Here is a 24871-nt window from a genome sequence, read left to right as displayed (position 1 = left end):
TTTTTTTCCCTCTGGCTTTGAAAAAGAAACGCTTTACTTTATAACACAAACAACTGCACACGCGAAGATCTGGATGTGTAGTTTGAGTATGCTTGAATTTGGAGTGAAAAAAGGAAATTGTGGACCGGATTCACTGAAAGATAGAGAGCTATTTTACACAGTTTTTTTGTTGTTGTTTTTTATGTTGAGCACAGAGGAGGAGAGAGAGAGAGAGAGAGAGAGAGGGCGAGGAGAGAAGATATATTTTTTAGCCCAAGGAGATATGTTGGGGGAAAACGCAATGTTCATTATTTGAACCCAAATGCCTCCATTATGAAGGCACTCTTTTTGTCCACTATAATAAAAGCTGGCCATAGAAAATCTGCGGACTCCTGATGTTATAGATGGAATGGAAGGAAAAACACATGAAGGACAGGACAGTCTTCAGTCCACCCGACATGTAGCCATGGGACATGGGATCTACATGGGGACAACTAGTCCCAATGTTCATCTAAAGGAGGATATAACATAATTATAATGCCAATCTGTGACAGAATTAGTCATATTTGATAGTGCTTGTGTGTTTTTAATTTGCGGGCATGTGTGTGTGCGTGTGCATGTGTGTGTGAGTGTGTTTGTGTGTGTGTGTTACATTATAGGCATTTAGCAGACGCTCTTCAAGCGACTACACAACACAGCACTACATGTACCATTATCAGTGGATATATACTGAAGACGCAGTTAGTACCTGCTCAGGGTACACGCAGTGTCTTACCCGTTCAACCTAGACCTTTCGGTTACGGCGCAGTTCTTACCACTGTGCCACATGCCTATATGTAGTGTGTGAGTGTGTGGGGGGTCCTTTGGTGCTCTGCAGACAACAGTTGCCCACCCCACCCCACCACACCACACCACCCACCCACCACACCACACCACACCCCACCCCACCACCCACCACACCACACCCCACCACCACACACACCCACGCACACACAGCGCCACCACTACAGGTGAACTGCAGTAGCCATGAGTAGCCAGCACAGCGTTTTGTCTCCATGACAGCACCGCTGGTCATGGTGTGAGTACAGCAGTACATACAGTAGGGGAGAGAGGGGCTGCTCTGAGCTGATCATCGCGTGCTTGCCTAAGAGTGGGGGCCATTGGTGGTGGTGGTGTGCTGGAATCCTGTGTGAACAGATGCAGCTCCGAGTCATTGAACCTGTATTCTGCCAGACCTTTAGAAACCGTGAGTAAATGCACATTGCTTTTCTATTGTAGGGAAGTAACTTTCCATTTCAATATGTATCTATGCCCCAAGACGTTCTCACCTTCTACCAACTTGTCAGGAGCGTATTTAATAAGAGATCACAGCCGGGTCCCATATGCAATGAAACTGAATGCAAAGCCACAAGCATGAACTGACGACTGAAGAAAAACGTCACTCACACCTTATCGGTCCTTTTACAACCTATGAGCGCAAGTGTGCAAGTGAACGGCAGCACTTGTGCGCAACCCGTCATTGGATATATTACAGGAACTGACTAGCAACAGCGCCGTCTGACCACTGGCGCACTATCATCGCACGGCTAGAGCATGATTGGTTCGCGTCCGGCGTTCCTCTTCAGCGCGATTGGTCAGTATGCAGCTAGTCCATTGGCTCTCGTATATCTTCCCGCCTACTCTGCAAATATTCCTTGAAGTCGTTTTTTTCATGACACCAGGGGCAGCATTCGGCAATTTTAAGAAAGTGTGAGCGTGAAGCCGCCAGGCCATTGGGCAACATTCTCCGGTTCCCTCCGCCTATCTCAAAGGGATTCGGATCTGGATTGGCTGATACAACCTCCTCACGTCTACATGCGCGTGCACAGTTTCCGATTCACGTTGCAATAGTCGACGTAGCGGCTCCATGTTCTCCTGCAGCAACACGTAATTTCCCGCTGTTTACGTAAATGACGTCTTATGGGTCGGAGTGACAAAGAGAGCGAGCAGAGACCGACGGAGAAGGAATAAAAAAGAAATTCTGAATTTGTGGAGTGGTGTTAGAATTGTTTCCCTGAGAAAGAGGCTCGGAAGGTGGTTTTACGACTGATCGTCCGATTGCTGCGAGATCTGATTATTACTTCCGTGTTTATGGGGACGGACGTGTTTGGACTTTTGTGTGAATTATTTGATTTTACATCGGGAAATTTGAATTTTTTCATTTGAATTGTTGGTTGGGTTGAGTAAGGGAGCCGCCATGGCTGGAGCTGTCGGATCATTGAGCCTCAACCTCAGTATATGAATAATTATTATACTATGCTATAATAATTGCCAGAATTTAAAAAATAGCTAACATATTAGACTTTTTGTTACTAAGTATCACCTATTTGATTGGTGCCGTTTCATGACTTAAACACAACTAATAAGTTGTTTTTAAAATAGCCAAACTAGCAAAGGACATTTTAATGAGATAATTTGTTGTTAAAGACGTATTTCTGCTGTAGGCCTTGTGATAAGAACAGAAGAGGAAGAAGATTACAGAATCCGGGAAAGGATGGTTTGAGAAAACCCAGTATCGGTGGACGGGAGAAGTACTTATCGTCAGCTATTGAGAAAACGATTTGGGAAGGAACGGGCGGACCGAGGAGTTGCTTGTCTCTTTTCATGCATTAATACTGTAACGATTGTTGCTACAATCGTACTGTTAGGTCGAAAGACGAACGATTAACAACGCGAAGAATACCGTTCTAGCGAGAGACGGAGAAGAGGAAAGGATTTGGAATTGGAATATGTCGGGTCGGCCCAGAACCACCTCCTTTGCAGAAAGCTGCAAACCAGTGCCGCAGCCGTCGACGTTTGGTAACATGAAAGTCAGCAGTAAGTATAATTTAAGATCATTTTACTGATTATGTTGCTCAAAGTAAGCCCAACATTGAACCTCTGTTGGTGTTTCCAAAATGTTTTGCCAATGGCCTTTCGAATTCTTCTCAACAGGATTTCCCAATTCGAAGTGTCATTTCAAGTGTAAAATGCTATTGTGTAAGTGCGGCTAACGTTTGCTAACTTGCTAGTACTGTACAGTACTGTATGACATGCCGCATTTGAAGATGTTCAGATTGCTAGCTAGCTGTAGTCATGTTCAATCGCTAACTAGCTAGGCCTTCTCAATATAATAGCAAGCTCATATTATTAGGTTGCTAACTATAGTGCTAATGTGTTGTGCCGTATCCAGGAAAACTGATTCAAGTTAGCTGAGTATTGGTCACTGTGTTAGACTAGCTATCTTTCTGATTCTATAACACAGATGGCAAGCTAGCTAGCGTACTACTGTATCTTGGTAAATGGTGGGTGAGCCGCAATGCCAAGTACAGTACAGTAACGTTACTGTATTAGCAAGTTAAAAAGGGATGCATTTGTGACTTGCTAATATTAGCTTGCTAAGTTGTCCCGTGTCATTTTGCACAGCTAGCTGAAAGACACTGGCTTTTTTTGCCGTCAGCAGCTGAGTATAGTACTGGCAGGCGTTGTCCGGAGGCCTGTTTAACGATCAGTGGACATTTAATTAACGCGACGGTACGTGGATAATAACTTCGTGGTGAACACATTCAGGACTCGATTTTGTAATGTAACTGATTGAGCAACTACCTAGCAAGCTAACGTTAGTTGGTCGAATAGGTTAACTTGGCTGGCCTTAAACTAAAATGATTTCTCTCCCTAGCTAAGTTAGTCCATCGACATTGCGTTATTTCTTGACTTCGGATCGATGACACTTGCCAGCTAACGTTACTGACAAACTCGGAGGACTTTTGTACCGTAGTTGACCTTCCTCGAGTGCCGACTATTAATGAAATTTCTCGAGTTGAGTCGATTCTTGTGCTCAGGCTTGTGCTTGCGGGTTTAATTCAAATGACCGTAGTTAGACTCATCTGGATTTCGTTTCTGTTGTTCTGGCTGAGTCTGATAGGTACTTTTCTTGCGTTGTTTCTTTGGTATCTCTTGCCAAACCACAGTTGCTGACCAGTGCTAGATACCTAGCCACCTTGTCACACTGTTGTATATTTTTAATGTTATTTGCTGGTAGGAATACTGATTCAAAAGTGGAAGACCGCCCGTGAATTTTCAGTAAGCTGCTTGTTGTCGTTTGAAAAATCTCTGGCTGTCATTCAGTCACTTTCATCGCGCTAACGCTACTGCATGATTAGCACACATTGAATCCGGTGTGATTCCTCGGTACTATAACTAACGTGTGAGTTTCCTCTTCACATTTTATGAGGAATATTCCGCGGGTGGGCAGTTGGCTTCATTTTTTGCTCTCCATTCTCTATGCTGTGTAAAACATCTGCAGAATACTTTGAAAGTATATCGTTGGGAACAACAAACACAAGACGCTCCATAAAGTTGATGAACGCTTTGAGAAACCAGTTAGTCTAATCCCCAGCGCCCCAGGCCCCCGTTTTTTCAACCCTTCACACGAGTGATTGACACATCACGGTTGCCATAGCACCCGATGAACGATCTCCCTTGGTCCTGTGAGGTGTGTCACGCTGTTGGTGTAATGGCGACGTGCGGGCGCGTGAAACGCGGTCCGTCAGAGGAAGTCGCTTTCTCGCGGACGGGGCGCTGGTTAATGGTGATGGAGAGCGGGACGGTCCTGAGTGCAGCTTTAACACTTCAGATTTTATTCCACTTGAGGTGTTTAGCGCATGTGGCTGCGTTGTCTAATTGATCTGTGCCTGGCCCAGCTCGATAATTTAAGTCGCATGGGAAATGCTGTTCCCGCACCGCGGGGCGTAATCTGTAAAGCCCGGTGATGTGTCCGTTGAGCCTACACCGTCACATATTTGGCCGATTCAAGTTCCACCTTTATCGTTATTACAATTGGCCAGTGACAATGAGATGTCGTGCTATGTTAGTCTAGATTGCATTTTTAAAATAAGTTTTCCCCCTATATTTTAAGTTTATTTTTTCTTGCACCACACGGAAAGTAACATCTGTTTTTCATTGAAGTTCCAGGAAAGATTCTCGGAAAACATTGACAATGCTGTAAAAAGCCATTACTGTGCTCAAAATGATCAGGGAAGACATTTCCCTTCCGTTGTGTATTGTAATACCTCAGATGTGAATACCTCAGATTTACTTCTTGTACAGTCCAGCTGGTAAAATCCAGATTTCACACGTTATGAGGTGTGTTGTGTTTGTCAATGAAGCGCGTAAGAGCGAGAGAGATAATTGATGTTTCTAAAGAATGTGCATTTAGTAGGCTTCAGAAATTCATGTCTAGGGAAATTTCCAGCTACCTTACCTGAGGTAGGAATGCATCAGAATATGACTATAAAGTATCTTATTCAACCCTTTTCTCTCAAATTAACATTGTAATGAACAGTCTGGCTGGGACAGTGTCAGGCTGTGGGATCACTGGAACGGGCCAACTGCCATTGGCCCTTGACCTAGGCCCTGGTGCATTGTGGCTGCCCACTGCTCAAAAGTAACTGGGATGGGTCAAATGCAGAGGAATAATTACCCCCCGGGGTCAGTAAGGTGTAACTTAAACTCTGAAATGCCTCTAAAATCATCGGACTGCTTCTCGCCCTGTAAGCATGCAGTTGGGTAAGTGGCGGTGCAGTTTGGGAGGGCTGTACAGATCAGTCAGCGGAGGCGCCGGGTGGGACCTGGGGGTGGCGTATCTGGCGACCCAGCGGACTGAAGCCCTCCCTCCACCGGGTGGCGGTGTCAGTGGTCGCCTTCCTGATGGATCACCTGACCACGGCCGCCAGCCAATGGCACGGGCCCCTCTGGACTCATCGGCGCTCTTCTGGATGAACTGGAACTGAATATTCGATTGTTTTAATATCCATCCAACCATCCATTGTCTGCACCCGAAATGCCGAGTGTCCGTCGCAGTCCGGGTCGGGGTGTGGAACAGGAAGTGGGGGTGTGGAACAGGAAGTGTGGCTCCTGTGAATGGGCTCTGACCACAGGCCCTGCCCCCTGTCCCTGGCTCCGCCCCCTCTTCCTGGTGGAATGACTGTAATGGAAAGACTGGGGGCCTGTAGCACACATCCATTTGCTTTTGAATGTCAGATAAGCAGATGTGTGTGCAAACTGCTTTCAAAACTGGGGGGGGGGTGTTGAGATGAGCTGATTGTATTACACTGTGGGGGAGCACCTGCCATGGAGTAACCTGTTAAAATCCCTTGTGCTGTTTGGTGCCAAAACAGGAAGGGGTCTTCATTTTTAACGCCTTTGTAACTAACACACCTTTTAGTAAGAACCAGAAACTTAAGTCGCTGTAAGGAAAAATGGAGTTGGACAGACATGATTCTTTCTTTTCTGATCTTTTAATGTAGCTTTGAGAAAGTAGCACAATTGTTCATTGTTTCCCATCAGATAACATTTGTGAGACTTCTCCTCTATGGTTTGAGGGAAGCCAAAATAATTAAACAGTTTTTTGGGTCTGGTCAGCTGCCATGTCCCTGATAACTGTGGTGGAATCTGGATCTCAAAGCTCTTCAAGTGAGTTGAAAGGACTGGAAGGGCTTTTTAAAAGCACAGCTGTGAAAATATCTACACTGTCGATGATGTAATGACTTGGGCTGGGACATGGGGCGGGGGGGGGGGGGGGGCGTCTTTCCCACAGCTGGTGTCCGCTGGCACCGCTCTGCCCTGGGCAGATATGTCTCAAAAAGCAGAGGGTGTTGCGTAACATCATGTCTCACGGCCGATATTTTAGGAAGTGACCAGCTTGGGCTGTGGGGGCTGTGGGGTTGGGGGGTTGGGTGCTGGGGTTGGGGTGCTGTGGGGGTTGGGGGGCTGTGGGGTTGGGGGCTGGGGTTGGGGTGGGGGGGTAGAGGAGGCTTACTGAGAGACAGGTGGGGGGTTGGGGTTGGGGGTGGGGGGTAGAGGAGGCTTTACTGAGAGACAGGTGGGCAGACGCTCGGAAGGACTCGACCAGTCGAGTTGGCGGTTTTCTTTCACACCTCTTCCCGGTCTGGCACCTCAGCCCTGGAGGCTGGCACCTTGGTCTGATGCCTGGAGACTGGCAACCCCACCGCAGGGCAACCCAGACTGGCACCTCAGCCCTGGAGACTGGCACCTTGGTCTGATGCCTGGAGGCTGGCACCCCCACCGCAGGGCAACCCCAGGCTGGCACCTCGGCCCTGGTGACTGGCACCTCTGCCCTGGAGACTGGCATTCCCCGGGGCAGCCTTAGTCTGACGCCCGGAGGCTGGCACCGGGACAGCTGGGCGGCAGTGTAGTGTAATGGTTAGGGAGCTGGGCTTGTAACCTAACGGTTGCTGGTTCGATTCCCACTGGTGGGACACTGCTGTTGTACCCTTGAGCATTGTGCTTAACCCGCATTGCTCCAGTATATATGCAGCTGTATGGATGGATACTGTGTAAGAATGCAGAAGCGGTGTAAGTGTCTCTGGATGGAAGGCTGTGATGTGAGGTTTAAAGCATGAGGACTCGCCACTCTCTGCTCTGGGAGGAAGAGAGAGCAGGCCGTCCTTTCTCCTGTTTTCCCCTCTTTTTCCTTTTTGGAAAGTGATGTGGGGCGGGCTCCTTCTCTCGCGCCTGTCTTGCTGCGGGTGTAGTTTATTTCGGAGGGGCGACGCGGTCGGAGTTTTTGGGCTTTTTCCCCGAAGCTGTGTTTTTCCCGTACGTCTGAGTGAAGCCCGTCGGGGTGGACGGGGGCGGGGCCCCTCGCGCGTCGCCATGGTAACCCGCGTGCTTCCCTCTGACGGAAATCCCTTGTTAGACGAGCCTCACCCAGAAAGGGAGGGGCCCTGACGCGCTCTCGCCTGCGCGCTCCTTCATCCTGGAAGCTCCTCTGTCCCACATTTTTTATTTATTACTTTTCTCTTTTTTTTTAGATCTTTGAAAGCAGGGCTGGCTGTCAGAGAGCTGAGCTGTGCGTCTCTGTTCTGGTAGTGGCGGTAAACCCCCCCCCCACCCCTGCCTCTCTTCTAAAAATATTTATGTAGGTTAGTGGCCCGTGTGCTGAGGCACAGGCGTTCCTGCCGGCGCACCCCGTTCCCTCCTCCCTCCTTTTCTGAGGGAATCACCTGCTGACTCACCTAGGCGCTATGGCAACCTGTAAGGGGCTGGTCATGGGGGGAGGGTGCGGCTTGAGCCCGGGAGGAGGCGTGTCTTATCGCTAGGGCCAACAGGAGGAGGTCCCGCAGCGTTCCTCTCCAAAACCGCCTCTGGGGGGAGGGGGGCAGGTGTGGAGAGGGGAGCGCGTGTGGAGGCTCATTAAGACAGGAAAGCTGTCATAACCTGTTTCAGAGGGTTTACAGAGTCGTTAGCCGCCGGGCAGCTGAGCTGGCGTAGCCGCTGAGTCAGCCGGATTCCTCAGGTGTTAGATGGACACCTGTGGCGGGTCGTGACTCTGACTCCCGGCCCCTCCGGGCCTGTCTGTCTGACGCTGGCGGGGGGGAGGTGGGGTGAGGGGGGGGTAGGGGGCCTGACTCTCGAGGGCAGGTCAGAGTCGGCGGGCGGATGTTAGACGAAGGCTCCAGAATGTGACGGTGTGTTCCGTGCCCCGCCCGTTTGCACAGCGCCTGGGCTCTGAGTCAGGACCCCGTGACGCACCGCGCTGCTCACCCGGTGCTCAGGGAGAAGGGGGCTGAGCTCACACCAGTGTTCAGGGAGAGGGGGGCTGAGCTCACACCAGTGTTCAGGGAGAGGGGGGCTGAGCTCACACCGGTGTTCAGGGAGAGGGGAGCTGAGCTCACACCGGTGTTCAGGGAGAGGGGGGCTGAGCACTCACTGGTCCTCAGGCCTGCGTTCTTTCACTGAAACCAAAAAATCATCCAGTTACCTGGAGCCAGCCCCCCACCCTGGGGTTTGAAGCTGTTTTGTCTTTCTCCCATTCACATCTGTTACATTACCTGTCACATTTTCTGATCTTGCCCGGCTGTCAGTAATTCTGCTGTGCTGTCAGTGATCAGTCTCTGTCTGTGAAACAGTGCATGTTATTTCCCAGTGATGTCTGAGGACAAGACTTCAGCAGTTTTGTGTTCTTGTTGCTTTTCAAGTTAAAAAAAAAAAAAAAAAGATCCTGAGTAAGTATTTGAAAGGACACCTCGTGGAAAGCGGTTAAATGTGGTTCAGTGCTAAACCCGTTCCCAGCTGTGTGGCTGGCGTGAGGTTTGTGTGCTAGCGCTCGGTATGACGAGCTAGCCCCTACCGCGGGCTCTGCTTCCTCACTGCGAGCGAAGATGGAGGGATAAGGTTTCAGACGCTGGCCCGCTCCGTCCACAAATAGGCGCTTGTTTGACGTTTGTGCCTCTGGCCAGCGCAGCGGTATTTGAGGCATTTCCTCTGTTCTTCCTATAAAACGGCTCGAAGTCGGCCGTGGGAGAGCCTCACAGTGCTAGCGCAGCCTGTAGCCGTCTGAGTGAGGGTTCCACTGCTCTGCTAGCGCAGCCTGTAGCCGTCTGAGTGAGGGTTCCACTGCTCTGCTGGCGCAGCCTGTAGCCGTCTGAGTGAGGGTTCCACTGCTCTGCTGGCGCAGCCTGTAGCCGTCTGAGTGAGGGTTCCACTGCTCTGCTAGCGCAGCCTGTAGCCGTCTGAGTGAGGGTTCCACTGCTCTGCTAGCGCAGCCTGTAGCTGTCTGAGTGAGGGTTCCACTGCTCTGCTAGCGCAGCCTGTAGCCGTCCGAGTGAGGGTTCCACTGCTCTGCTAGTGCAGCCTGTAGCCGTCTGAGTGAGGGTTCCACTGCTCTGCTAGCGCAGCCTGTAGCCGTCTGAGTGAGGGTTCCACTGCTCTGCTAGCGCAGCCTGTAGCCGTCTGAGTGAGGGTTCCACTGCTCTGCTAGCGCAGCCTGTAGCCGTCTGAGTGAGGGTTCCACTGCTCTGCTAGCGCAGCCTGTAGCCGTCTGAGTGAGGGTTCCACTGCTCTGCTGGCGCAGCCTGTAGCCGTCTGAGTGAGGGTTCCACTGCTCTGCTGGCGCAGCCTGTAGCCGTCTGAGTGAGGGTTCCACTGCTCTGCTGGCGCAGCCTGTAGCCGTCTGAGTGAGGGTTCCACTGCTCTGCTAGCGCAGCCTGTAGCCGTCTGAGTGAGGGTTCCACTGCTCTGCTAGCGCAGCCTGTAGCCGTCTGAGTGAGGGTTCCACTGCTCTGCTAGCGCTGCCTGTAGCCGTCTGAGTGAGGGTTCCACTGCTCTGCTGGCGCTGCCTGTAGCCGTCTGAGTGAGGGTTCCACTGCTCTGCTAGCGCAGCCTGTAGCCGTCTGAGGGTTCCACTGCTCTTTTGGGACGGAAGCATTCTGCATTGCATTCATCCAGAGTAACTACCAACGCAGACTATACAGTAAAAATCGATGAACCCCAGTATAGATTGAGAAACTTGATAGGAACCAGATGCATGAACTTGATTGGAGGAGAACTAGATGGATATACTTTTATTGAACCCCGTTGAGTGATTTGTCCTCTGCATTTTGACCCATCCTGGTTACTTAGGAGCAGTGGGCGGCCACAGTGCAGCGCCCGGGGACCAGCTCCAGCTCTGAGGCCAGGGCCTTGGTCAAGGGCACCTGCAGGAGTGCGCCTGACATTCATGTCTTTGAGCAAACTAGAGCAAATAGTCACTGTAGAAAGCTCTCCTGTGATACACATCCTGTGCCCTGGTGCCAGAGGGAACTACTGGGTGCCAACTTATGTTGCAGGTTATCCTTGTGTTGTCAGCTGAGTCAGCTTAGCTTGTGTGTGTGTGTAGTGTAGATGCTGGAGAGGAGCTTCATGTGTTTAGTGTAGATGCTGGAGAAAGGTTTCCTCTGTGTCTCTGTAGATGCTGGAGAAAGGTTTCCTCTGTGTCTCTGTAGATGCTGGAGAGAGGTTTCCTCTGTGTCTCTGTAGATGCTGGAGAGAGGTTTCCTTTGTGTCTCTGTAGATGCTGGAGAGAGGTTTCCTCTGTGTCTCTGTAGATGCTGGAGAGAGGTTTCCTTTGTGTCTCTGTAGATGCTGTAGAGAGGTTTCCTCTGTGTCTCTGTAGATGCTGGAGAGAGGTTTCCTCTGTGTCTCTGTGTCTCTGTAGATGCCGCTGGTTTCTGTCGCGGTTTCTCCAGGTGACTCACTGGCCTCTTGTTCTTGTCCTGGAGGAAGTGCTCGGTCTTCAGGGAGGGGTGGGTGGAGCTCTGTGCCTCAGCTGAAATAAACTTCCTGCAGCTGTGAGCGTGTGTGCGTGCGTGAACGCAGGCGTGTGTGTGTGTGTGTGCGTGCAAGCGTGTGTGTGTGTGCGTGCATGCATGCGTGAATGCTAGCGTGTGTGTGTGTGTGTGTGTGCATGCGTGAATGCTAGCGTGTGTGTGTGCATGCGTGAACACATGCGTGTGTGCGTGCATGCATGAACACATGCCTGTGTGTGTGTGTGTGCATGCATGAACATGCCTGTGTGTGTGTGTGCATGCATGAACACATGCCTGTGTGTGTGTGTGCATGCATGAACACATGCCTGTGTGTGTGTGTGCATGCATGAACCCATGCCTGTGTGTGTGTGTGTGTGTGTATGCATGAACACATGCCTGTGTGTGTGTGTGTGTGTGTGAGCGGTGTCTTTACCCCCCCCCCCCCACACACACCCGGTTTGGTGCATTTCTGGGTTTATTCTCTGCGGCTCGGTCACGGTGGAATGTGTGCCGCTCGGCAAAACTGTGGCCCTGCTGGTCTTGGGGTTGGCGGAACAGAAAGACCGTGATGGAGGGTTTAATTTAGGGCCGGAGAAGCTGAGTAAGGTCGAGGCGAACTTCATTATGTTGACTGTTACGGACGTATTGCAGGCACGGTTGTGTTAAAGTAGACTTTCATGGACGCGATTGTGCAGGTGAGTGTGGTGATGCTGATTGTTTAGGCCGGCGGTGGTAGAAGAAGGAACTTCAGTGATGTGGACTTGGGGAGATGACTGCGCTGGTTATTGTGGTAATGTAGACCGTTAAGAAGGCGATTATGGGGGTGTCTTTAGTAATTTATGCTGTTATGGAGGCGTCTTGGGTAATGCAGACCGTTAAGAAGGCTGATGGGGTGAGGTAGACTGTTGGGGAGATTATTGTCGAGATGATGTTGGTGTTTGAGGAGGACTTGGGACACTGAGGGGTTTTGGGTGCAGTTTGTCTAATGTGTTCTTCGCCGGATGGAGAAGGTGGTATAATTTTAAGAATCACTTGTGACCTGGGCCACAAATTGAGGAAATGAATAAGAAGACTGTACTCGACAGGTTTCCAATCCCTCGGACTGGAGGTCTGGGAATTTCAACATTCGGTAGCCTGTGGGACAACCACCTAAATCATTGCCACATTTTGCACAAACCTTCCTGACATGGGCTTGGACTTCACATTGTCCTTTTCTTTAAGAAGTCTTTGTGCTTAAAATGGCCGGTCTGCAGTGCTGTTTGACTTCCTCAGCCTTGACGTCTCCTGCCTCTGCTTCCTCTGTGTGTACGGGGTTTAGACTGCTTTGTGAAACTAGATTTTTCCCCTCCCCCGCTCCTGCTCCTGCCCCACACCCCCCGCCCCCCCCATATTTAGCCGTGTTTGCGTGGGCCCCGCGCTTTCACTGCTGGGGGGGGGTTTGTGTCTGTGTGGAGGGGGGGGGGTTTGTGTCTGTGGGGGAGGGGGGGGGTTTGTGTCCGCTCCCTGGTCGCAGTCATAGATCTGCTGTAATCAAAAAAATATGCGAGCGCATTCCAGACATACTGCTCAGCTCCTCTCCAACACTTGAGCCCTCTTTCCTCCCTGCTCGCCCCCCCACTGCCCCCCCCCAGACAGCCCAGATCCCCCAGCAGCCCCTCTGAGAGAGGACTTTAAAGGCTTCTGTTTGTTCGCGATTTCCTGGGAGGAAGTGGGGAGCTGTGGAGGCGATGGACTTTTCTGAAGGCCCACTGGCCAGAGGGGAGCGATAAGGGTTTTCCGTGGGTCGTTGGGGGGGGAACTGGGGGGTCTGGTGGAATGTTGGGCTCCATGAAGCCTCAGCATCGGTGGGCCGGCCTGCGGTGAGGTTCTCCTGCCTCTCGACTGTTGGGGCGTTGCGTTTCTGTGGTTACGGGACCTTGGTCTCGTTGGCGGCAACTGTAACTTTAGCTTCTTGCGTTCTTCTGAACAGTTTCGTGGTGGAGTCCCTCTGGTGGTTCTGCTCTAGTCCAGTGAGGTCTGAGATTTCTTGCGTCTGTGTCACCTGACCGAACAAGGTCTGAATGATAGCCCCCCCCCCCCGCCCCCCGCCCTCCTAGCTGTTCAATTTCCAGAATAACGATGACGACTTCTGCAAAAAATTTAATGGCTCACCACATCACGCATGTGTGAGTGTGATGCTAATCTCAGAGAGATGGGGTGATTATTTCCTTGCTTGTGCTGCATATTTGTAGCTCTGGCTGTGATTGGTCGAGCCCAAACTGCATTTATTACCTCAGTTCAATTAGCATGGCACGCACAAATACAGGCGTGGCTGTCGGCCGTCACCGTGAAGTGCTTAGGGAAGCACTTGGGCGCGAACCTGTGCGGCTGGCTCTCAGTGCAACAAAGACATTGTCTGACTGCACTATGTAAAAAAAGAACGAAAATGAATGTTCTGTTGTGTACCCTGTCCTCCGGTGTGGATGGTGTGTGGTGGCAGACTGCAGTGACATCACTGTGGGAAGCGCGTGGCCTCAGTCACAGCGTTGAGTGTTTATCCGCTGCGGAGAAGTGCTGGAGCTGCAGCTGAAACAATGGTGTTGATCATCCAGCATAACGCAGGGGCGACCTGTCCACAGAATCCGCGAGGGCTGCACCCCGTGACGTCCTTCCTGTGCCACGTCCGCCCCGGGCCCGCTGGCTCACTCTCAACCCTCCACGGTACTTTAAAAAAAAAAAAAAAAAATGCTTTGCTTTCATAAAATGTTTTGGTCAACTCCCAGAAAGGAAAATCCATGAAACTGCTCTGATAAGGTAATCTGGGGCCCTGGTGCTGGAGGTCCAGCCTGGGGCCGGTGTGTGCAGTGGGGCCCTGGTGCTGGAGGTCCAGCCTGGGGCCGGTGTGTGTGCAGTGGGGCCCTGGTGCTGGAGGTCCAGCCTGGGGCCGGTGTGTGCAGTGGGGCCCTGGTGCTGGAGGTCCAGCCTGGGGCCGGTGTGTGCAGTGGGGCCTGGTGCTGGAGGTCCAGCCTGGGGCCGGTGTGTGCAGTGGGGCCCTGGTGCTGGAGGTCCAGCCTGGGGCCGGTGTGTGCAGTGGGGCCCTGGTGCTGGAGGTCCAGTCTGGGGCCGGTGTGTGCAGTGGGGCCCTGGTGCTGGAGGTCCAGTCTGGGGCCGGTGTGTGCAGTGGGGCCTGGTGCTGGAGGTCCAGCCTGGGGCCGGTGTGTGTGTGGTGGGGCCTGGTGCTGGAGGTCCAGCCTGGGGCCGGTGTGTGCAGTGGGACCCTGGTGCTGGAGGTCCAGCCTGGGGCCGGTGTGTGCAGTGGGGCCTGGTGCTGGAGGTCCAGCCTGGGGCCGGTGTGTGCAGTGGGGCCTGGTGCTGGAGGTCCAGCCTGGGGCCGGTGTGTGTGGAGTAGGGCCCTGGTGCTGGAGGTCCAGCCTGGGGCCGGTGTGTGTGCAGTGGGGCCTGGTGCTGGAGGTCCAGTCTGGGGCCGGTGTGTGCAGTGGGGCCCTGGTGCTGGAGGTCCAGTCTGGGGCCGGTGTGTGTGCAGTGGGGCCCTGGTGCTGGAGGTCCAGCCTGGGGCCGGTGTGTGCAGTGGGGCCCTGGTGCTGGAGGTTCCGTCTGGGATTGGAGGTTCCACCTGTTGCGTGTGGTTTTGGGACAGTAGAGTCACTCCAGGTGATGTTATTCCAGCTGAACTCTGTGTTTTCACCACCTCATCAAAATGAGCTGAGCACTAAATGCCGCGAGTATATTTGGAAGATAAAGGCTGTGTGGCGGGGCGGGCGGGGGGGGGGGGGGGGGTTGTGGGAAACCAAAGAGGCCGCCCTGCAGGTTGTGTGTTCTTTCACACGGTTAAAGTCCAGAGTCCTTACCTACTGCCGCCCACAGGAAAGAGGGCTGGAGTGAGGTAGGCCTTACCTGGGGGCTGGGTGGTTGGCTGAGTGACTGACTGACTGGTGGGTGTATGGTTGGCTGGGTAGGGGGTATCTGGTTGGCTGGTTGGCTGGGTGTCTGAGTTCTCCTAAACCTGCTGTCAGCAGCTCTGGTTCTCTGAGGGGGGGTTCAGGCGGAGGGGATTATTTATGGCGGGGGGGTGGGGTCTGAACACGCAGCTTGCTGTAGCTGTGCTGATTGTTTCTGTGTTATGTCCACTTGCCCCACTACAGTGTCCAAATCTCTCTCCCTGTTGGCGGGCTGTCCCAGCCCAGTAAATCCACTTTGTGTTTCAGTCTGCTGTACGTACTGTACTTATAAATGTGATCTTTGGCGCGGTCGACTGTTCGCTGGCTGTTTTAGTCATCAGCGAAAGCCGGGCAGGTCTGTACCGTTCCCGCGTCGGCTGTTCTTATTGGACGCTCAGGATGGTAGGTGGCACTCGATTGGAGGGGGGCAGTGAGAGTCGTTTGCTGGAAGTCCCGGGTGGGGTTCATGTGAACCCTCAGTCAGCACGACCGTGCGTGCGTGTGTGTGTGTGTGTGTGTGTGCGTGCGTGTGTGTGTGTGTGTGTGTGTGCGTGTGTGTGTGCGTGTGTGTGTGCGTGTGTGTGTGCGTGTGTGTGTGTGTGTGTGTGCGTGTGTGTGTGTGTGTGTGTGTGTGTGTGCGTGTGTGTGTGCGTGTGTGTGTGCGTGTGTGTGTGCGTGTGTGTGTGCGTGTGTGTGTGCGTGTGTGTGTGTGGTGTGCGTGTGTGTGTGGTCGTGTGTGTGGTGTGTGTGTGTGCGTGTGTGTGTGCGTGTGCGGGCACGCCCGTGTCTGGGTGCGGACCAGACATCCAATAGCAGAGCATCTCAGTGTATAGGGTTACAGCTGTCCTGGACAGAGCGGGGGTGGGAGGTGGGGGGTGGGGGGGGAAGTGGGGGTGGGGGATTTTCATTAAGGGTGTCTTGCGGTAATTAGCTTTCTCAGACCAGGATGAGCGTCAGATTGGCACAGTTTTCTGCCAACCCAGAGGATTTTCCCAGGGAACCAGACGGGGGGGGAGGTGGGTGGCGGGACGGACGGACAGGACAGGATGGTCTCTGTAACTGGTACCACTGGGTCAGGTGGCACTTGGTGACGCTCTGGCTGATGGGACAGCTGTCCCATTTCCACCCCCCCCGCCCCCCCTCCACAGTTTCCAATGACCTGAAAACCCTTGTGACCCCCCCTCACCTCATTTCTTCATCTTGTGCTCCTTCGTCACTGCTGAAGGTCACTGACTGCTGTCGCTCTCCCTCTACTGAGTAATCGTGAGGATGGGGTGATGAGCCTGGTGCCCCCCCCGGTGGGAATTAGGTCTCTTTGAGGTTTCGATTCCTCAGGCGACTGTCTCGGCGATTGCTAGATCTGTCGCGTTGTGTGATGACGATATCTCCATCTGACGCGTTGCCTGTTGATGATTGCTATAGCTGACACTGTGCTTGATGATGATCGCTCGGTCTGATGCGTTGCATGATGACGTCCTCTCCATCGGCAGCATTTTGTGATGACGCACTTCTCCTGTACGGTTTCCCCGCAGTCACAGATCCTCGCTGTCACCCGAAGTGTTCCAGGGGGCTTTATGTAGAAATGATAAATGCTCCTAATCTCCCCGAACAAAGACAGCCTAAGGCATTAATGACATAGCCATGGCTACCCTTCATCTGTGTTGTGTAAATGCATTTCCTTTAGAGTAGAGCTCACTTATTGGGTTGAATCTGATTAATCGGGTTTCATGAGTCTGTGAATTGTAAAGAAAAGTCATAAAATCCCATGATGCCGTTTGGCGAGGCTGGCGTATGAACGTGTGCCTGCCTGTCGGCCCGGAGACGAAATGATCTTACCCCGGGTGCAGTCCCTGCTCGCCTTTCACTGAAGTTATCTGTGAGTTTGTGTGAAATCGGGTGCAGTTTGAGTGTGCGCAGTTGTGTGGCTTTGTAACGTGAGAGTTGCGGGTTTAAATCCCAGGCAGTGCACTGCTGTTAGAGCGCCTTCGAGCGAGGTGCTTGGCCACAGTCACACACAGTGTCCTGTGTGTGGAAATATAATACGGTGTGAAACGAGGACTGGGTAATTCAGGCTGCTTAACACTGTCAGCCCAACAAATTGGGTGACAATAACGGTGTCATCTGAACCTAATCTTCACCCTGGGGCTGTTGTGCACTGGGGTGTAGGAGGTGCTCACTGTGCTGTAGGGCAGTGGGGTGTGTGAGGTACTGCACTGTGCTGTAGGGCAGTGGGGTGTGTGAGGTACTGCACTGTGCTGTAGGGCAGTGGGGTGTGTGAGGTACTGCACTGCTGTAGGGCACTGGGGTGTGTGAGGTACTGCACTGTGCTGTAGGGCAGTGGGGTGTGTGAGGTACTGCACTGTGCTGTAGGGCACTGGGGTGTGTGAGGTACTGCACTGTGCTGTAGGGCACTGGGGTGTGTGAGGTACTGCACTGTGCTGTAGGGCACTGGGGTGTGTGAGGTACTGCACTGTGCTGTGGGGCAGTGGGGTGTGTGAGGTACTGCACTGTGCTGGAGGGCACTGGGGTGTGTGAGGTACTGCACTGTGCTGTAGGGCACTGGGGTGTGTGAGGTACTGCACTGTGCTGTAGGGCAGTGGGGTGTGTGAGGTACTGCACTGTGCTGTAGGGCAGTGGGGTGTGTGAGGTGCTCACTGTGCTGTAGGGCAGTGGGGTGTGTGAGGTACTGCACTGTGCTGTAGGGCAGTGGGGTGTGTGAGGTGCTCACTGTGCTGTAGGGCAGTGGGGTGTGTGAGGTACTGCACTGTGCTGTAGGGCAGTGGGGTGTGTGAGGTACTGCACTGTGCTGTAGGGCAGTGGGGTGTGTGAGGTACTGCACTGTGCTGTAGGGCAGTGGGGTGTGTGAGGTACTGCACTGTGCTGTAGGGCAGTGGGGTGTGTGAGGTACTGCACTGTGCTGGAGGGCACTGGGTGGTGAGGTACTGCACTGTGCTGTAGGGCAGTGGGGTGTGTGAGGTACTGCACTGTGCTGGAGGGCACTGGGGTGTGTGAGGTACTGCACTGTGCTGTGGGGCACTGGGGTGTGTGAGGTACTGCACTGTGCTGTGGGGCACTGGGGTGTGTGAGGTACTGCACTGTGCTGTGGGGCACTGGGGTGTGTGAGGTACTGCACTGTGCTGTGGGGCATGGGGTGTGTGAGGTACTGCACTGTGCTGTAGGGCACTGGGTGTGTGAGGTACTCACTGTGCTGTAGGGCAGTGGGGTGTGTGAGGTACTGCACTGTGCTGTAGGGCAGTGGGGTGTGTGAGGTACTGCACTGTGCTGTAGGGCAGTGGGGTGTGGGAGGTACTGCACTGTGCTGTAGGGCACTGGGGTGTGTGAGGTACTGCACTGTGCTGTGGGGCACTGGGGTGTGTGAGGTACTCACTGTGCTGTAGGGCAGTGGGGTGTGTGAGGTACTGCACTGTGCTGTAGGGCAGTGGGGTGTGTGAGGTACTGCACTGTGCTGTAGGGCAGTGGGGTGTGGGAGGTACTGCACTGTGCTGTAGGGCATGGGGTGTGTGAGGTACTGCACTGTGCTGTAGGGCATGGGGTGTGTGAGGTACTGCACTGTGCTGTAGGGCAGTGGTGTGTGTGAGGTACTGCACTGTGCTGTAGGGCAGTGGGGTGTGTGAGGTACTGCACTGTGCTGTAGGGCACTGGGGTGTGTGAGGTACTGCACTGTGCTGTAGGGCAGTGGGGTGTGGGAGGTACTGCACTGTGCTGTGGGGCACTGGGGTGTGTGAGGTACTGCACTGTGCTGTGGGCAGTGGGGTGTGTGAGGTACTGCACTGTGCTGTAGGGCAGTGGGGTGTGTGAGGTACTGCACTGTGCTGTAGGGCATGGGGTGTGTGAGGTGCTGCCTGTGCTGTGAGGCAGTGGGGTGGTGAGGTGCTCACTGTGACTGTGGGCATGGGTTGGTGAGGTACTGCCACTGGCTGTAGGGCATGGGGTGTGAGGTACTGCACTGTGTTGTAGGGCACTGGGGTGTGTGAGCTGCTCTCTGCTGCTGGTGCGCGCTGAAGAGCCGGTCAGGGGGCGGGGACACAGCAGGACTGCGTGCTGATTGGAGGCTGAGGGCCGAGCCCCCAGCCTGGTGTAGGGGGAGCCATGGCAGGGCTTCGGGATGAGAGGTCTCAGATTCTGCCCGTGCGCTCTCTCTCTTCTCCCTCTCTCCCTCTCTCTCCCCTCTGTGAGTCTCATTTTTCCTCTCACCCTCCCTCTCTTTCTCTCTTTCCCTCTCTCCCTCTCTCCCTCTCTTTCGCTCGCTCTTTCTCTCTCTCCCTCTCTCCCTCTTTCTCTCGCTCGCTCTTTCTCTCTCTCCCTCTCTCACTCGCTCTTTCTCTCTCTCTCTCCCCCTCTCTTTCGCTCGCTCTTTCTCTCTCTCCCCCTCTCTTTCACTCGCTCTTTCTCTCTCTCTCCCTCTCTTTCGCTCTCTCTCTCTCTCTTTTCTCAGGGTCTAAAATGCTGTTTCTATTTCTCTTTGACTTTCTCGAGCGAGTGTGATCTCATCTCTCGCTCTTCCCTGTATCCCTGCGCTGGATCTGATTTGTTTATTCGAGCGCTTATCTCATATCTGCAGAGGGTCCCCTCCTAAACTTCAGAGGCCTCTTATCCGTGCTCATTCTTCAAAGCCGCTCCTGTATATGCGGGGAAAAGATGCAATAATCTCAGATCGATATCCTGTTTCCTGTGTGCTGACGGGGTGCCGGTGTGAGTTCCTGGAGCTGCAGCTCAGGCTGTGTGTGTCTCAGGTGCCGCAGTGGAGACCTGTGTGCTGTCCGGTCAGGTTTGGCCACCATCCCACCCCATGATTTAAAAAAAATAAATAAATAAATAATTTTCCCTTCAAAATATTTAGTAAAACTGGCAAGTGTCCTAGTGGACAGGAGGCCCGTGGATATCGTGTCTGTCATTGGTTCAGGGTGTTTTCTCTCACCCTTCCGGTTTTGCGCCCGTTTAGTCACCTGACAGTGGGCGGGGCTTGAAGCCCGGAGTGCACAGGCGGTGTATAATGCTGGCAGGAGCGCTAACGTGCTCTCTGGGGGGAACACGTGGTGACCTGAGCGGTCTGAAATGAAAAGAAGAGATTGGGGGGGGGGGGGTGTAACACCCCTGACTCCCAGTATCCCCCGGGGTTTGCAGATTAAATGCACAGTACCGCTTGTCCAGCTTACAGAAGATCAGAGTGTTCCTGGCTGGACCACCAGTCACATGACCTGATGACAGCCCAGGCCCAGATGTTCCTCAGTGAGTGTGTGGAGAATAGTCCGGAAACATCAACAGAGTGAGTCTGTTACTGCCCTTCATAGGGTGACAGAGTGAGTCTGTTACTGCCCTTCATAGGGTGACAGAGTGAGTCTGTGACAGAGTGCCGTCTGTATGCCCGTTCCATAAGGGTGACAGAGGATTTCTGTTACGCCCTCATAGGGTGCAGCAGGAGTCATCATGCCCTTCATGGGTGCCAAGTGATTGGTTGACAGGTATTGGGTTTCTGACACCTTCAAGGGTGGACAGAGTGAGTCTGTTACTGCTCTTCATAGGGTGACAGAGTGAGTCTGTGACAGAGTGAGTCTGTTCCTGCTCCTCATTGGCTGTGCACTCGTTAGCATGCGCTAATGAGAGGTGAGAAGGGCATTTCCTGTTACGGGACAGGGCGCCCGTCCCCCTCCCGCTCTCCCGCGCTGTTGGCATGGTAACAGAAGGCTCTGTGTATCAGGTCCTGCTCGTCTCTCAGCCCGTATCGGCAGGGTTACCAGGGTTACCAGGGTTACCAGGCTCCACGCCCACATCCGACAGGATCTGTGCAGCCGGCCCGCTCCAATCAATCCGCTCGGAATGCCGGTGCTCCCTGCTGATTGGCTTGCAGGTTTTTTTGGGGTTTCTTTGACCACCTGCGGTCACAGACTCGACAGAGCTGGCGGGTGCCGGTTGGCGGGTGGCGGGTGACTGTTGCCGGGTGACGGTTGCCGGGTGACGGTTGCCGGGTGACGGTTAGCGGGTGGCGGGTGACGGTTAGCGGGTGGCGGGTGGCGGTTGCCGGGTGACGGTTGGCGGGTGGGTTGGGGGATAGACGGACTCTTACGCGGCTCCTGCGCGTTCGGGCTGCGTCGGTCTTGCCCATCCGTGCCGGAGAGGAGGGATGTGTGTGTGTGTGTGTGTGTGTGTGCGTGTGCGCGTGCGTGTGTGTGTGTGATCACACGCCCGGCTGTCCGGTGCTCTGTCCAGCCGCTGACTGATTCCTGTCTGGCTCTGCGGGACTTTATATCCTAAATAACCTGGCAGAAATGGTGTCTTTTTGCACAGCATTGTGGGAAGGGCGGGATCTGCCGGTGACTGCACTGCTGCCTGTCTGCTGTCGCATTCGGAACGTGCTGCTGCAGCCGCTGCGGCGCGCTGCTGCATCTCTGCTGACGCGCATCCCTGCATTCCTGGCTCAAAGTGAGCTCCGCTGCTTCCAACACCAGCAACAGTTCAGGAGCACCAACAATCACGTTTTTTACTGAACAAAGAAACTCAATTCTGCTAACAAGAATGTTTACAAAACGTGTGTTACTGTCATTCTGCATTAGTGACATTCTGCTGCATTACTGACACACTGCTGCTGCTTACTGACACTGAGGGGCTGCTGTACTGACACACTGCTGCTGCATTACTGACACACTGCTGCATTACTGACACCTGAGGCTGCATTACTGACACACTGCTGCTGCATTTTGACGCACTGAGGCTGCATTACTGACACCTGCCTGTCTGTTGTGCATTACTGCAGCCACTGAGGCTGCATTAGTGACGCTGGCTGCTGCTGACACCTGCTGCGTGCATACTGACCATCTGGCTGCATACTGACATCGCTGCTCGCATACGCACATCGAGGCTGCATCGAACACTGCGTTGCATTACTGACACGTCGCAAGAAACTGCTTCTGCATTACGACACACTGTGTGCATATGACACATGTGCTGCTTACTGAACACTGAGCTGCATTACTGACACACTGCTGCATTACTGACACACTGCTGCTGCATTACTGACACACTGCTGCTGCATTACTGACACACTGCTGCATTACTGACACACTGCTGCTGCATTACTGACACACTGCTGCTGCATTACTGACACACTGCTGCTGCATTACTGACACACTGCTGCTGCATTACTGACAATCTGCTGCATTACTGACATTCTGCTGCATTACTGACACACTGCTGCTGCATTACTGACACACTGCTGCATTACTGACACACTGCTGCTGCATTACTGACACACTGAGGCTGCATTACTGACACACTGCTGCTGCATTACTGACACACTGCTGCATTACTGACACACTGCTGCTGCATTACTGACACACTGCTGCTGCATTACTGACACACTGCTGCTGCATTACTGACACACTGCTGCATTACCGATGCTGTGGTCGCATCCCTGCAACCCGTCAGATACGCACCACTGCAGCCATCCTGTTGCCTGGGGGGGGGCAGTCAGACACCTGTAGGCTTTGGAGTGAAGCAAGCTGTGGAAGGGGGGGGCAGTCAGACACCTGTAGGCTGGTGGAGGGGGGGGCAGTCAGACACCTGTAGGCTGGTGGAAGGGGGGGCAGTCAGACACCTGTAGGCTGGTGGAAGGGGGGGTTGTGGCTGGGCAGGGGGATGAGCTTTTGCGTTTCTTTTATTTTATTCTTTTTTATGTTGCTGAATTCAGATGGCAGATTAGGAGTCCTCAGACTGCTTGTGTAACAGGGTTGACCTTTGCTCTACATTTCCCTGGCTCCCTCCCTCCATCCCTCTTTCACTCACTTTCTCCCTCCTCTCATTCCTTTCCTCCCTCTCTCCATTTCTGCCACACTCCTCTTCTCCGTCTCTCCCTCCGCCCTCTCTCTCTGTCGGTGCTTTTTCCCTGTGAAAGGACCTCCATCTCCTGTAGTGAATTATCCAGCAGACCTTTCCCAGTAGAGCTGGACGCACTTTGGGTGTGCAGTGGGATGGGTAGTTTGATTATGAAGATGTAGTTTGTAGGAAGCTGTAGTTTGGAGGTGGGTGTAGTTTGGGGGTGTAAAATCTTGCGTGTGGGTGCTCTCTCTGTGACGGCTCATGATGCCTGTGTTTTGTTTGTCATATGAACTGTGTTGTAGTGAAGGGTTAGGGTTAGGGTTAGGGTTAGGGTTATAAACTGTGTTGTAGTGAAGGGTTCGGCCCCTGCAGTGTGGGTTAACCGCCCAGCTGTACCCAGGCTGGGAGCTCAGAATCTCTGACCCGCCGCGGTGGGCGGGGCTGACGGGGCTGTGGGCGGGGCTGATGGGGCTGTGGGTGGGGCTGGTGGGGCTGTGGGCGGGGCCAATGGGGCTGTGGGCGGGGCTGACGGGGCTGTGGGCCAGTTACTGTAAGCGTTTAATTGGCTTTCAGGTCCGTTTGATCAGAAAACATGAAAGCTGACACTCACACTCACTCTCTCTCTCTCTCTCACACACACACACACACACACACACACCCCCACCTCTCTCTCAACTCCCAACACACACACACACACACACACTCTCTCTCTCTCTCACACACCCACACACACACACACACACACACACACCTCTCTCTCTCTACACACACACACAAACACACACCACCACACACCACACACACATCCCTCTCTCTCTCTCCACACACACACACACACACACACCACACACACAGTGTAGGGTACGACTCCAGGCTGAATGTGATGATTGTACGTCGGGCCCATGGATGGTCAGGTGGTACTGCAGGCGGCTCCCTCTGCCGGGTCACGCGCTGCTTTGAGGTCTCCGCCGGCCCAGAGTGCACTGCTGCGTGGCGCTCGCAAAACCACGGGATGCTAAGGGGAAGCCAACCTCACCGCCTCTGTGACCCCACCATAACCCCACAGTGACCCTGCAGTGACCCCACAGTGACCCCACCATAACCCCACAGTGACCCTGCAGTGACCCCACCATAACCCCACCGTGACCCTGCAGTGACCCCACCATAGCCCCACAGTGACCCCACCATAACCCCACCATGACCCTGCAGTGACCCCACCATAACCCCACCGTGACCCTGCAGTGACCCCACCATAACCCCAGTGACCCTGCAGTGACCCCACCATAACCCCACAGTGACCCTGCAGTGACCCCGCCCTAACTCCACAGTGACCTTGCAGTGACCCCACCATAACCCCACAGTGACCCTGCAGTGACCCCACCATAACCCCGCAGTGACCCTACAGTGACCCTGCTCTAACCTCACTGCAACTCTGCCGAGCTGTTTCGGCTCTGTCTCGGGGGCAGGTTCTTGGGCAGTACTACAGTGCTCTCCCTCCACATCGGGCCTGGCGGTGCTGTGGGGTCTCAAGGGGCCTGTAATCAGAACAACACTGTGGGCCCCAAACAGGATAACGGGGCGGTCCCCTTTTCTCCTCCCACCTCACGCTGGCCACACCCATAAGAGTCATATGTGGGCCTGGACTGAGACGGACTGAAGGCGTTTACTCAGTGATTGGCCTGGTTTGGGTCTGCTGTGATCTCCTGCCTCCTTGACTGCCTCCCCTCTCTCTCTCTCCCTCTCTCTCTCTCTCTCTCTCTCTCTCTTACTGGAATTTCCTGGAGATGGAAAGATCTGAGCCGCGGCCCAGAGATGGGGAGCCCATGGCGGCTCACGTGGCCGGCTGGTCTGGAGGCAGGAGGCTGCTGTGCCTCTCTGCTGCTTTTATTCCTGATTTTACTCAGAGTGTTTTAGTCCAGCCTGTGAGTGCCTGTGAGTGTGTTTTAGTCCAGGCTGTGGGTGTTTTTTAGAGGCTGTGTGTGTTTTAGTCCAAGCTGTGAGTGTGTTTTAGTC

General features: G+C 53.7%; 1 protein-coding gene across 2 annotated transcripts in view; it reads left to right on the top strand.

Annotated features, from left to right (window-relative positions):
• Nucleotides 1-1922: 1922 nt before the first annotated feature.
• gsk3ba (glycogen synthase kinase 3 beta, genome duplicate a) overlaps nucleotides 1923-24871 on the top strand; it is a 48521-nt gene continuing 25572 nt past the window's right edge. Inside the window, exon 1 of one of the 2 annotated variants that reach the window (XM_064329685.1) lies at nucleotides 1923-2835. In XM_064329685.1, the coding sequence (XP_064185755.1) occupies nucleotides 2748-2835 (88 nt within the window). In that variant the 5' untranslated portion in view covers nucleotides 1923-2747. The remainder of the gene's footprint in view (nucleotides 2836-24871) is intronic. The other variant, XM_064329687.1, reaches the window with a different exon arrangement.

The sequence above is a fragment of the Anguilla rostrata genome, chromosome 3, assembly GCF_018555375.3.
Source record: "Anguilla rostrata isolate EN2019 chromosome 3, ASM1855537v3, whole genome shotgun sequence".
NCBI classification, from domain to species: Eukaryota; Metazoa; Chordata; class Actinopteri; order Anguilliformes; family Anguillidae; genus Anguilla; species Anguilla rostrata.
This window is presented reverse-complemented; position numbering and strand designations above follow the sequence as displayed.